At 57.1% G+C, this 13,536-nt stretch overlaps 1 protein-coding gene across 4 annotated transcripts; it reads right to left on the bottom strand.

Moving 5' to 3' along the window:
- Positions 1–707: 707 nt before the first annotated feature.
- Positions 708–6,309, bottom strand: ESRP2 (epithelial splicing regulatory protein 2). 4 transcript variants are annotated; one of them, XM_023726810.1, is made up of 15 exons: positions 6,112–6,309; positions 5,896–6,024; positions 4,278–4,391; positions 4,049–4,163; positions 3,576–3,674; positions 3,297–3,351; positions 3,119–3,256; positions 2,912–3,044; positions 2,790–2,832; positions 2,341–2,642; positions 2,011–2,223; positions 1,712–1,910; positions 1,377–1,563; positions 909–1,074; positions 708–829 (listed from the first exon to the last, which is right to left on the bottom strand). In XM_023726810.1, the coding sequence occupies exons 1-15, from the start codon at positions 6,307–6,309 to the stop codon at positions 740–742; spliced, it is 2,181 nt and encodes a 726-aa protein (XP_023582578.1). In that variant the 3' UTR covers positions 708–739. The 4 variants fall into 4 exon arrangements, with proteins under 4 accessions (XP_023582578.1, XP_004371516.1, XP_023582579.1 ...); XM_004371459.2 differs by having other exon boundaries at positions 3,119–3,229; XM_023726811.1 differs by lacking the exon at positions 909–1,074 and having other exon boundaries at positions 708–806; positions 3,119–3,229.
- Between the last annotated feature and the right edge of the window lie 7,227 nt (positions 6,310–13,536).

Here is a 13,536-nt window from a genome sequence, read left to right as displayed (position 1 = left end):
CTGCTGGATTCAGGACAACTGTCCAAGGTGTGCGCGAAAAGTAGGAAGAAAGTCCCCTTTAAAATTCAAGCCTGAGGCTTTGTGTGGGGGCCTCTTGCCCCCTAGTGTTCTTTGGGGATACTGCAGCATAGTCCATCAAAACAGCTTGTGGTTTTGCCTTCTAATACTCCTTGTGCCGAGCTGGAGTGGGGCTAGTATTCTTACATGAGACTCTGCCTCTTTACCCCTAATCAGAAGGGCTACAGGGAGGCAGAGCCTCAGGAGCTTTACTCAAAGACTCAGATGGACCCTTGATTCTCCCAGGAGTCATACATAGAAGGCACAAGGGCTTACATTTTAAAAAAGAAAGAAACCCTGCTGTGGACCCGCCAACCCCACAGAACCTGTGGGCACGGACCATATCCAGGACAGACCAAAGGCTCTCCAGATGCCACTCAGCAAGCCCAAGTCAAACCATCAGGAGCAGGTAGCGCCATTCCACACCCAGGTCAGGCCATCAGGAGCAGGTAGCGCATTCCACCCCCAGCCCTGCACACAGGGTCCAGCCATCATCTTTGGGGAGAACAGGCAGAGGAGTAAGTAGGGGGTGGAGCTGAGGCTTGGGCTCCTCTTGATACCTTCTGAGAGCTTTGACCAGCCGTAAGGAAACCACTGGGTTGAGGCGCTGATCCTCTGGATACAGGAGGAGGGGCATGTTAGCTGAGGACATCAGCTAGCTCTTACTGCCTGTCTCCCTCACCTACAAACACACCCACTCTTTGGGGGCCTGTAGCACAGTGCGTGGCGGGTCACCAACAGGCATCAGACTGGTGTAGTCATCAGGGGCTAGCTGCAGAAGGGACAGAGATTTAGGACAGGGAACTCTAGGCTCAGCCAGGCCCCCAAACCCTCCGGCTACACGACCTCACCTGGTAAGCCTGGAAGACACTGAGCAGATCCTTCATACCAGCTGTGTATGGAATGCCCTGCATTCGAATCAGGGCTCCTGGCTGGGACAACACCGAGGTGGGGGCAGAGGCCAGGGTGGCAGGGGGTGTGGTGAGGTAGCCCACAGTGGTAGGGGAGACTGGGGGGCTAGGGTAAGAAAGGCAGGGGTTCAGCAATCTCATCTGTGGCCTACACCAAGGCCTGCCTCCTTATTTCCCTTGCCTCTGCCTTGTGCTTAGCTCTGTTCCTCTTCCCTAAAACCTCTGCCTGCAGTCTCCTTGCCAGTCTAGACTGTATAGGGCACCAGCCCACCTGCACCTGTCACTCCCCTGTCATCTCAGAATAAAGTCCATGCTCCAATACACCTTGGGTCATCTGGCCCAGGAAGGGGATCAGACAGCCCCCCAACCAGGATGGGGGGCTGTGGGGTTCTCTTGGCAGCAGGGTACCTGGGGTAGTAGGCTGTGTAGTTCATGTAGAGCTGAGTGGCTGGCCCTGGGTAGTAGGCAACGGGGGTGGGGGTGGCAGGAACCCTGGTAGCCGGGAGCAGTGCTGAAGAGGGATACAGAGCTGCTGTCTCAGTGGGAATGAGGGCTGGTGTGGCCTGGAAGGTGGCATAGGTGGGTGGCGAGAGGCCTGGAGGCAGAAGTAGAGAGTGCATCTGCAGTGAGCCAGCACTGCCCTGGGTAGGGCAGCCAGAAAAGAGTCCCCACTGTACAAAGCTGGGCCTACAACGGCCTGGCCCCCACTTGCCTCCTCCTTCCCCAGCCCCTGGGGCACTCACAGGGCAGCTTGCAGGGTGGAGGGGACATGCCACTGCGGCCCAAAGTGGCCCCCATCAGCACACGGCTCATCTCCTCTGTGGAGCAGGGTACCACCTCCACATAGCGTTCCTTCATCACCTTCTTATGGCAACGCTGAGCAGCAGCTAGGGCCCGCTCTGCTGACGTCATCTGGATGAAGGCATCGCCTGATGGCCGGCCCTGTTCACACTGTCTTGTAAGCATGTGCAAAAGTGCCTTATCCCTAGCCGCACACTCCTCTCTCACATAAATGTGTGCCCCCCACTGACAGCAACCTCACCTGCTGGTTGAGCACCATGTGCACACCATGGGGCCGGATGTCAGCTGCTATCTCCCCCAGGAAGCTCAGGATGTCTTCAATGGTGGCTGTGTAGGGCAGGCCTCGAAGACGTACACAATCCCTCCCGGTCCCAGCTACCAGTGGGAAAGGGATGGGCAGCAGTGGGGCAGTAAGGGTGGGAAGGAGTGGGCTGGATGCATAGCGGTTCAGGACCTAGTATGGAAGGCAGCAACAAGCTGGTCATGCCAAGTAGGGCAGGGGCACAGGGGACCTGAGGAGCACCCTGGGGAAGAAGCACATGGGGTGGGGCGGTGAGCCCTGAGTGCTCACCTGCTGCACCTCTGCTGCAGTGCTCCGGAAGAGTTCGATGTATCGCTTACCCAGCATACCCTTATGCCTGCGCAGGGCAGCCTGTGCCAGCTCCTCACAGGCAAAGAGGGCAAAGGCATCACCAGTGGGCCGGCCGTCAGGGTGGCGCACAAAGAGCAGCCCATCAGCACCCCCAGTCACTGGGCACTCTGGCCCCAGGAAGGCCAGCACATCTGCTGGCCCAGCTGAGAAGGGCAGTCCCCGCAGCCGCAGGATCACCTGGTCTTCCCGTGACAGGAAACGGACCACCTCTAAGGATGTGCCTGGGTGGGGGACATGGGAGTCACCTGCTTCATTCATACCCTCCGAAACCTCACCCACCTGGCACATAAGAGAGGCAAGAGGTGGCAGGGAAGTGGGATGTGGATCAAAAACCAGGGGGAGCTAGGGCCTGTTGAGGGCAGACTCACCCCCTGCAATCTTCACAAATTCCTCCCCTGTGGCTTTATACACCTGTGGGTAGAGTGGAAACACCTCATGGGGCTCAGGCCTCCTCAGCTCTGTCCTCCTTCAGCCCCATCTCAAGCCTCACCTCAATATAACGGACGCCCATGTGGTGCTTGTGCCTCTGCAGTGCTAGGTCCCGCTGCTCACTGTCCACAAAGCGGACGAGGGCCTCACCATTTCTGCGGCCCTGGGCATTAAGACAGAGTGCTACACCGCCCCTGGGGAGCCAGTGCTGTGTTAGTGCCTCCTGGGCAGGCCTGCTCTCCTAGGCCACCTGTCCTGCCACACTCACCTGGCAATGTTGAGCCCTTTGAAGAAGCGAGCCACGTCCTGGTCTGATGACTGCCAGGGCAACCCACGGGCCCGTATCACAGTCTCACTGTCCACCATGTCAGCCTTGCTGCTGTAGGGGCAGGACACAGGGTCAGAGCTGTCCAGCTGTTGTCACCCACCCCCATCCCCACACTCACCAAGGCCCTGTCTCATATTTCTGCTTTACCACCTCAGGCTTCGAAAATAATTGACCTAAGAGGAGATGACATGGGGGTCAGCAGGGACTGGTGGAGGAAGTCTCCCCACCAAGCTCTGCAAAAAGGACAGTTGAGGGGGATGAGGAGGTGACAAAGGGGCTTCCACTTTGTAGTCTCTCAGAGAGTGACAAATGGGGAGAGGAACTTTGAGGAAGTAATAGGTAGGTGTTTACCCTCCTGCCTTTGAAAGCAGGTAACAGGTGGTGAGGGAAACCTTACCATCGGGCCCTTCCAGCAGGTGGAGGATGATGGCTACCATTGTCTTTACTTCCCAGACTCCAAAGTCGTCCTCTGTGGCATCTGTTTCCAACCCCAAGTCTATGGGCAGAGAAGTCATGATGAAGAAATCCCAGCATGAGATGCCCTGGGGCAACCAGCATGGACACTAACCCTGGCCACACCTGGGCCCAAGTCTTCTACATAGACACATGCAGAACCCCAACAGACACATTTGTTTTAGCCCAGCTCATGTATGCATTTACATGTCCCCAGCCCAGACATATGTAGACATATGCCCACATTTCAAATGGATCCCAGCACAGAAACAAAAAGATACACAGGAAAAAAATGTGTATGCTGGTGGGTTATATGGACACATAAATAGTGTCCATATAACCCACCAGCATACACATACTCAGACACATACAGCCTCTAACCACCCCTCCACCCTAGCCCTGCTGAGTCACAGATACCCTGTGCCATTGTGGCCACCGTGAGGTCTTTGGTGGGGCAGATGCTTGGGTGCTGATTATGGAATTCTCTGCGGAGGTCATAGAAGGAGAAGAAGGTGTCGGGGAGCACCAGGTTCTGGGGGCACATGGGGAGGGGGAGTAAATGGAGGAACTGAGCTGCCCTGCCCACCCTCACAACAACAGAGGTCTGAGAACCCTACTTCCCCTCATTATGCCTTCAGTAGCATACCTTCCGGGAGGCCTCGGGGTGCAGGACCTGTCGCAGCAGCTGCTGCCCATCAGTACAGAGCATGTAGGGGCCCCCGCTGAGCAGAGCTACCTCCGCGCTCACCAGCTGTGAGAACTAGGGGTGGAAGTGGGAAGAGACACAGACTCACACCTGGGTAGGCAGGGACTAGGGGCAGGAGGAGGGAGAGGAAGGCTGCAAAGCTGGTTCAGCCAGATGTTCAGCCTTACCCTGCCTGGGGAGGAGGCCACGCCCGCTGGGCTTGGCCCTGTACCTCTCCCCCAGTCCACTGTCACCTCCTCCATGCCGAATGGAGGCGGTCACACATCACCCAAACCCCTATCACATGCAGAGTCAAGGAGTCTGGAATGGAGCCAGAGCAAACACCTGGTGTAGTGGGACTAGCAGGTGGGAAGGGGCGGGGTAGAGCAGGTTAAACCTGTCCCTGACCAGGCACCACCCTCAACACAGGTGGGGGAAGCCTAGGCCTGCCAGAGGCCCAGACTGCTCATGGTCAATGGCAGCCCCGCCTCCAGGTCTGACCAACAAGGGGCAGAGAAGCTCCAAGGACAGAGCTCCACACCTGGACGCCACGGGCAGCCTGAGCTTTGACCCACACCCTATCGACCGGCTGGCACTGAGCTGTTTGCTCATAGAGGGGGTGGCACTTCAGAGGCTGCCCAGCCCCTCCCCAGCCTCCACCCCTGCTGTAGAACAAGTACTGAGCACAGGTCCATGGACCCCCCTCTGCCAATTGTGACAATCTGAGAGTGGCAGAGCAAAGGCAACCCAGCTCTCCTCCAACACACTCCCCAGTGGGGGCTAGTCTAGGAACCCTTCTGGAACAGACCCAGATGCAACATCTTTGTGCCTCAGTTTCCTCATCAGGAACCACCACAGCTGGAGGATCAAAGAGATTGTCCGATTAAGGCACTTACTCTCATTACACTCAGCTAGAGTCAGGGAACGTGTGGGCGCATAGTGAAGACAAGAAAAAGAAAGCAGCAATGGGCACCGCTTCCCACTTTAGTCACTTCAGCACTCTAAACACTCTGAAAGCAGGTAATCCCCAGGCAGAATCCGGACAGCGCCCACGCCTGGCCAGCCGGCGGGACAGGCCTAGACGGGCAGCTTACACCTGGCGGCGTCTCCCTCAGGGGCAGACACTGCCCTACGCCCTGGCCTCAGCGGCTCCCAGGAGGGCAGGTGGGCCGAGGACGCGGGTGCAGGGCAGTGACCTATGGCCAAGACTAGGCCCCTCGGCCCTTTCGGCTTCCGGCTGCTGCTCTGGGACACCCGACCGGGCAGGATCCCAGAGGCGTCTCAGCCTCACTCCCCCGCCCAGCGGGGACTCTGGGAGGGTTCCCACAGTCTCGATACCCACCCTCCATTAGTAGTGGGCCCTGGAAAATCTGAAAAGTAAGGCGCCCCCAGGGAGGACCAGCAAACTCGGACACACGTACACACGGGAGTCGCTGAAAGTTTCAAACAGCAGGAACCCGTCCTACCGCCCGGGCCAGCTGGTCGCGGCGCGCCAGGCCTCGCCTCCTGCCACCTCTCCTGCCGGGAAATATCCCCGCAGACCGGCCATGCCGCCACCCACCCTAGCCTCAGAGCTCACCTGCTGCAACACCTTGTCCAGTGGCTCGGCCCGTGCCAGGCTGTCGGCACTAAGGCCGCTCGCCTCGCAGCACTGCGGGCTCAGCGCGGCCGCCTCGGCGCGCACTAGGGACTTGTGCAGCGTCCCCACCTGCGGGCGGCAGGGAAATCCAATCAGCCACTGCGCCCCCCAACTCTGCAGTTCCCCGGCGGCCCTGATGCCCCCTTTCCATACTACCTGGCGTCTCCGCGGCTCCACTGTTTGCCAGACTAGAAGGATTAAGTCGGTCTCGTCGGAGCCCAAGTCGGGCCCCAGCGCACCGGCCGTGGCCCCGAACAGTACGACTAGGGGTCCGGGCCCGGGGCAAGGGTCTGCCGCGGAATCTGCAGCGGGGTCCGGACCCGGAGGCTGTGGCTGGGGCGGCGGCGGAGTCATGACCACAGAGGAAGGGGGCGCTCGGCCAGACACACGCGGACCGACGAGGCGCACGCACGCACTGACCGACGGCAGACGCGGACCAGCTTGCGCCGGACACCGTGTGGCGGGGACGGCACCTGCGGCCTGACTAGAGCAGTGGGCGCTGCTGAGACGCGCCCGCGGCGCCCTGCGGGGCGGGGCGGTACCGGCCCCCGCCCTTTCTGGGCGAGTTACCTGCCGGCCCCGCCAGCCACGTGACCGGGGGCGGCTCCAGAGAACAGTAGGGGAGGGGTGCCAGAACCCAGCCTAGACCGCGCGCTCGCATACGCCGGCCTGAATGCGCGCTCTGGACCCTGTCCGATTCCCGGGGCGTCCCCAGCCCCCAGGAACCGTGAGAGCTCTGCAAAGGAACGTGCAGGACCCGGGCCCTTCCCCAGTCCTTGAAGGTCACACGGGACCTGTGGGAGTCACCAGGAGTCAGTCAAGGACTTGTGGGGGAAGAAGCCGGCGGAGATCATCAGGGGTCATAAGAGCCTTAGGAGAGAGGGGTCATAGGGCAAGGCTTGTCCACATAAGGACGAGGGCCTGGCCCGAGCGCGGCTCCGGGAAGTGTCCGCGGTGCCGAAACGTGGTCGATGTGGGACGGAGGATGTGCAGGCTCTGTGCTACGGAAAGAGAAAGTCCCCTGCTCCCTCCAACCGGGAGCAGCACCCTGGACCGGGAAGAGTTGAATAGTCCGAACCTGAAACATCACTACTCCCTCGCTTACACACGCGCGCGCGCCGGTAGGGAAAGGCTCAGGGCCTGTTGCCTGGAGACTGTGAGCGCGCAGGCGAGTGGGGGCCTAGCGGCGAGTGTCCCGGGCCAATACTCCAATTCCGACAGTTCTCCGTTGAGGACTCACTGGCCCCCTTCGCCCGATCGAGTTTGGTGAGGCTCCTTTACGGCGCTTTTCCAGGCCGCCCCGGTATTTCCTGAATTCTCCCATTTACTTGATTGAGAAACTGAAGGAGAACCCAGCGGGAAGAAGGGACACCGGCTTGGCGGAGGCGGAGACAGGGTGGCCAAGGCCGGCCCGACACAGGCAGCGGCCCTACCTCGCGCTTTCGGAGAAGGCCTGCGAACAATGGAGGGAGCGGAGGATAAGAATGCATCCTCAGCTCACGCCTGGGGAATCGGGGTGGAGGGGGCGCCTCCGAAGCCTTGTCCACTGACTCCACACAGCAGCGCGCTCCCCCCTTAGCGAATGAAGAGACTGAGGCACCCAGGACGGAAGTGACTTGCGCCGGGTCACGGCGGCCGGGAGAGAGTAGGAGGTGGACCCCATGTTCCGCGGTTTCGGTCTACCAGCGCTTCCACTTAGGGAGGAGGCGAATGCTAGAGCGCGGTCGTGCTCTCCTGATCGCCTACTAGGACACCTCCTCGCGTGTGACTACCTGCTCAAGCACGGAGGGAGGGACGTCGCTCATCCGGCTCCGCCCCTCTCCCGATAAGCCCGGAATGTCAAATATTTGTCCGCGAGCGGGTGCTGGGCGCAAACGCGAGGTGAGCTCCCTCCTCCACTCGCTCTGGAGCGCGCGTGCGCGGGGCGAGTCTTCTTCGCGGCAATGCCTTTCCAGGCAACTTCTCTTCTTCCCAGAGGCAGCCCTGGGGACGCAGACGAGGCTGCTAAAACGCCCTCGGCGTGTATCGCTCTTTCCCAGGCTCTTGTCTGAGACTCTGCTCCTACGGGACAGAGCCTCGGCGTCCCCGCCGGGCGGTCCAGTCCCCACCCGGGCTCGGTCTTGCGCCTCCTAGCCTTCCCATCATTCAACTTCAGACCTTGGCGCAAGGCCGTTTCCCCTTCCTTCAGCGTCAGTCTCGACTCTCGGTTCCCCAGGAAGCCTCCCTCTCGAGGTGACCTCTGCTATATGGCACCTCAGGCCGTCCTGAACATGTTCACCCTGGAGCTGCGCTCATGCATGTCCAGGTCCTCGCTGGGTGGCGAATCCGAGACACCAGGCTGGCAACGTGGGGAGGTTCCCTCCAACATCCGCGCGCCCATCGGGCCGCCGTCACTGGCAGAGACTAAAGAATGAAATCTCAGACAAATCTGACATCTTCACCCGGCACCCCCACCAGACGCTTCGATGCTTTTCTTGAAAAACGTAATTCGTTAAAATAGTGTTGAGAGCCCTGATTTGCTGAGCTCTCTCATCTCCTTCAGAAGAGGCTTCCTGGATCACCCCATTAATATTGAACATCCTACACTCCTGTCCCTCAACCGACTCCTATATCTCCCCTCAGCCGGCCCACTAACCGTCTTCTAACACGATTTATTTATCCACCACTAGTCTGTCAGTTTGTGTACTGTGGTGGCTTGTGTGTGGCTATCATGCTGGAAGCTATGCCACCAATATTTGAAATACCAGCAGGGTCACCCATGGTGGACAGGTTTCAGCGAAGCTTCCAGACTAAGACAGACTAGGAAGAAAGGCCTGGCACTCTACTTCTGAAAATTAGCCAATAAAATCCTTCTGGATCACAACAGAACACTGGTCTACTTCAAGCATTAGAGGAGGAAGGACATCATGACTGGTGAAGTAGAGGGCCAATGAGGGCTTGGGAGACTTTCTGTGAGCTGGATTGACACATTAGCTGAAACAAATTGTCTCAAACATGCTGGTGATAGTGAGGATGGCGCAGGACCAGGCAGCAAGCAGTTTGATTCTGTTGCACATAAGGTTGCCATGAGTGAGAGTCAACTTGATGGCAGCTAACAACAGGATTTATTAATCATTTGTCTCTCACTGGCCCATCACCACCACTCATGGAATATCTGATACTCAAGGACAGAGACTCATCTTTAGCACCTAGCATGGGCAGGGGCAGATTATTCAATAGGCAAGGTAAGTAACATGCTTAGCTTGCTTACCAGATCATCTGCAGTGAACAACCCATGTGAAATTGTTCACTACAGATTAGTAAGTAAGCACAAGCAAGCCCGTGCTTACCTTGTTACTGGGTCATCCGCCCCTGTCATGGATTATAAATTTGAAAAGAGGCTTTGATTCTGTAGGAGGGTGCTGTGGGTTTGGAAGAGAGACTGAAGCTAGCATACCTAGAAACAGAATCTTTGATTTGGTGAAAAAATGTGAAATGGTTCACTACAGATGATCTGGTAAGCAAGGTAAGCATCGTGCTTACTTTGCCTATTGGATAATCCACCCCGATCATGGCCCTAGCAGGGAGTACTTGTTCATTAAGATTTACTGAATGAATGAATAGTTCTCTAAATGCATGCTTTGTCTGCTTTCTGGTATTCCAGAAATCTCCTAGTTAACTCTGCAGATTTCCCGAATGCCCCTCTCAAAGTGCCTCCCTCTGTAGCAGGGGTCCTCACTGTAGTTTGAGATTTCTGTACTTAACTGTTAAATGCCCCTGTTCCCGCTCCGCTACCGGAGCCCAGGGCTTGGGAATCATGAATGAGTGCATCTGAGATAAGATCACTGGAGAGGGCTGAGCAAGGTCCCAAAGACCCAGCCTTTCGAGAGGAGACCTTTTCCAAACCTCACTCAGGGTATTTGGGGAAAGGGGCTCGGTTCCCTGGGCTGCACTCTAATGGAACTCCATCTTCACCTCTGCCCTTAGAGGCCTGCTTGGGCCCGCAGCTATCCCTCCTTATCTCCCGGACCTCCAGACTAGCGAGCGTACTGGGGTCCTCACTTCTCCCACCCCACCCCCACCCCCACCCCCGGCTCCCATTTTCGCGCCTTTGCCGAATCGCCGCTGAGTGCCCACCAGGGGGCGCACTGACACCATCGCCAGAGGTAGGGCGGGGACGGGAAGAGGGCGTGCACTGGAGGGCCAGAGATGCAGCCCAAGGCGCGTCTCTTGGGCTTGAGACTTCGTGACTCCTGGCTCCCTGGACAGAGGCCAAGTTTTTAAGCTTGGTTTTCCAGGCCCTCAACCCCTCTCCACTCCTCTCCCACCCAGTGTGCTTCAGATCCACTACTTTGATACTTCAGGTTTCCAAGCTGCTGCCCATACTGAGCCTCTGCCTAAAGCACCCACCTACCTACCCACCTCTTTGTTCTCCTGGCAAACTCCCACTTATATGTCAAGACCCATCTCTAATGATCCCTTCTCTAGGCAGCCTTCCTTGATGCCTAGGCCAGGGTAGATGGCCTGTTCTGGGTCCTTTGCCCCCAAAGTTGTCATGATTGGGTCAGTGTTTGGCCTCTCATGACCCCAGGGAGGCTCTGGCAGCAGAGGATAGGGGCCTGCTGAGCCTTGGGCTTTAAGGATAATCAATTGGCCTCCAAATATGCTCAGCTCTGGTCACCAAACCATCTCAGAAACCCCTGTCTGGTTTGGTTGGCCCAAGCCTAGCCACCTTCCTGGCCCAGGTAAGGGAGCTCAAAGATTGGCTGGTGTCTTAGTCATCTAGTGCTGCTACAAAAGAAACACCACAAATGGATGGCTTTAATAAAGAGAAATTTATGTCTTCACAGTACAGTAGGCTAAAAGTCCAAATTCAGGGCGTCAGCTCCAGGAGAAGACTTTCTCTCTCTGTCGGCCTTCTCATCAATGTTACCCCAGACTAGGAGCTTCTCCATGCAGGGATCCCGGGTCCAAAGGACAGGCTCTGCTCCTGGCACTGCTTTCTTGGTGGTATGAGGTCTCCATGTCTCTCTGCTCACTTCTCTCTTTTGTATCTCAAGAGATTGCCTCAGGACACAATTCAATCTTGTAGATTGAGTCCTGCCTCACTAACACAACTGCTGCCCATCCTCCCTCATTAACATCATAGAAGCAGGATTTACAACATATAGGAAAATCACACAATACCAGGAATCATGGCCCAGCCAAATTGATATCCACATTTTTGGGGGGACATAATTCAATCCATGACAGCTGGGGTGGAGGGTGGAATGCAAAAGGCGCAGGAACACAGGAGGGGCAAAGGCTATTGGCTGGATTCTCACCTGATGAAGGTACTGGTTTGGCTCCTTCGTCTCTGGGTTTATTCTCACCTCCAACTTTTGCCCAGAATTTTCCTTTCCACAGGAATACCTTCCCTCTTTCCCAGGACTACCTCCTGCCCTGATGACCTCCTGGTCCCCTACCTCCCTCCTCCAGGTCTGACAGGTACCAGGACCCTGTGGAGGGGGGACTCGAGAGAGAGAAGGGTATCACTCATTCATTCAGCATATATCAAACATCTGCTGTTCTAAGTAACTAGTAGCTAAGTGTGTGACAGAATCAGGACAGATGAGGGACTTGCTCTTGCAGTGATTATATTCTAATGGGAGCCAGGCAGGGATTGCTTCAGTTAAATGGCCATGTCTGGGCTGAGGCCTAAATGCAGAGCTCAGTCAAGTCCCCAAAACTGGGGGTTGCAGAGTGGTTCCAGTGCCGCCAGTGTAGAATAAAGTTGTCCTGTTCTAGGCAGCAAGGAAGCCATTGAGGCTGGAGTTGAGAGAGCTAGGGGAGAAGGAGACTGGAAGTCAGGGGAAATAGGGCCAGAGGACCCTGCAAGGTCCTCACTCTGAGTGAGATGGGTAAAATGAGAGGATTAGGGGAGAAATGATGGAGCCTGATTTAATGTTTATATGGTGCCCACCTGGCATGTGGATAACAATGGCATAAGCTGGGACATCAGTGAGGTGGCTATGGTAACGATGAGGGTAGTTTGGCTTTGGTAGATCTGGCAAGACTTGGTAACCACTTGGATGTGGGTCTGAGGGCCAGGGAGGTGTCTGAGGTCCAGGATGACCCGAGGTCTGCAGCCAAGGTGATCAGGTGGATGTCGGGATCATTGTGGAAAGGGGGGATCCTCAACTTTTGACTCCTCTCCACAGTGCCAGCACAGCTCAAAGCTGGCCAAGCCTTGACATCCCCTCAAAGGCCATGCATGGCTCCTGACCCATGGGGCTGGACACCAAAAAACCTCACCAAAGGACAGCGCCACTCTGAGAGGGGCCTACGATCACTTCAGTCTGCTGTGCTGGCAAGACATTTGGTCTGTGGCCAGAGTCCAAGGTGGCCCAGGGATCCCTACGATCCCCCACTTGACCCTTTGCCCTGGACTCCTGCCTGTCTCTAGCTCTGGCAGAAGAGTCTCTATGGTCTCCCACACTGGGTCTTTACCGGACCAGTCCTCAGAGACCTTCTGCTGGGACTTGAAGTGGAGGTGGGGGCAACAGTGGCTTTGGGAGGAGGGCCATGGGCCAGGGCCTGAGGCAGGGGATAGTTGGACCTTAAGAGAGGAGGGTTCCCCAACCACCCATGTGTTTCACTATACAGATCCAGGAGGGGTAGTCCATCTGGGGAGTGGCTTTATCTCAGGGCACCCCAGTAGCCTGAAAGGTCGACTATTTACCAAAAGGAAGGAAGGAAAGGGTAGGACAAGGTCTCTGGACCAGCCAGGTATGATCAGGGTGGGGCTGGCCCATGGGAGGGGGTATGTGGAGGGTCAAGGCCTCTATGTCTCAAACATGCTCAAGGTGTGCTCCACTGGTCCCCCATCCCAAAATGATTCATGATGCTGGCATAGTACTGGTGGTCAAGTGTTTACCCACTCTGTTGTTCCACCTGGACAACTCTTACCTGATTTCTCATGCAGGTAGTCTGTGTCCTCTCTGGTTGGTGTGGGGTGGGAGTGAGGGGACACCACGAGTCTCTGCTGCCCCTTCTGCTCAGCAGGGGAACTTGCAAATGGGCCACGGCCCTGGGTCGAGGCTCTAGCTGACTCTCAACTCTGAGCCCCAACTGCTCTGTCTGGTCAGTTGACCCTACACTCCATGCCCCTAAAATGGGCGGGAGGAGACCTCTCACTCTGGAACGGAACCTGTCTCCGTCCCACCAGCATCCCTAACCAGGGAGCAGACTGGAGAGGGTCCCTGGGTGGGGGTTGCCGAACCCAGGTGCCCTCTGGGCAGGGTGAGAACCAGAGTGGAGGTTGCACAACGGTCCTGGTCAGTTCCTGGTCCTCCAAGGTCAAGAGCTGCCCCGGACACACGTCGTCTTTTTTTCCCCCTTGCTTTGCTGCTCAACAGAAGCGAGTACTGGACTCCGAATGCCCCCTCGGCCTGGCCAGTTCCAGGTCTTCCAGGTCAGGGAGGCTCCCAGGAATCGGGGGTGAGGGTTGCACAGCGTGGACTTAGGGTACTCGGGGCTGGTCCAGCTGCAAAGCAGCTGCGAGCTGGGTCCGCCCGGTCGGCGACTGACAACCAGAGAACCAGGCCGCGCCTCGATCGATCG

The sequence above is a fragment of the Trichechus manatus genome, unplaced genomic scaffold (genome assembly GCF_000243295.1).
Source record: "Trichechus manatus latirostris isolate Lorelei unplaced genomic scaffold, TriManLat1.0 scaffold00014, whole genome shotgun sequence".
Classification (NCBI taxonomy): Eukaryota; Metazoa; Chordata; class Mammalia; order Sirenia; family Trichechidae; genus Trichechus; species Trichechus manatus.
The sequence above is the reverse complement of the archived record's forward strand: the minus strand, read 5'-3'. Positions and strand labels throughout refer to the sequence as shown.

Coding starts and splice junctions, on each gene's coding strand:
- ESRP2 (XM_023726810.1), bottom strand. CDS start 6,309: ATGACTCCGCCGCCGCCCCAGCCACAGCCTCCGGGTCCGGACCCCGCT. Junction 4,164..4,277: donor ACCCCGAGGCCTCCCGGAAG/GTATGCTACTGA, acceptor ATGTGCCCCCAG/AACCTGGTGCTCCCCGACAC. Junction 1,911..2,010: donor ACATGGTGCTCAACCAGCAG/GTGAGGTTGCTG, acceptor CAGTGTGAACAG/GGCCGGCCATCAGGCGATGC.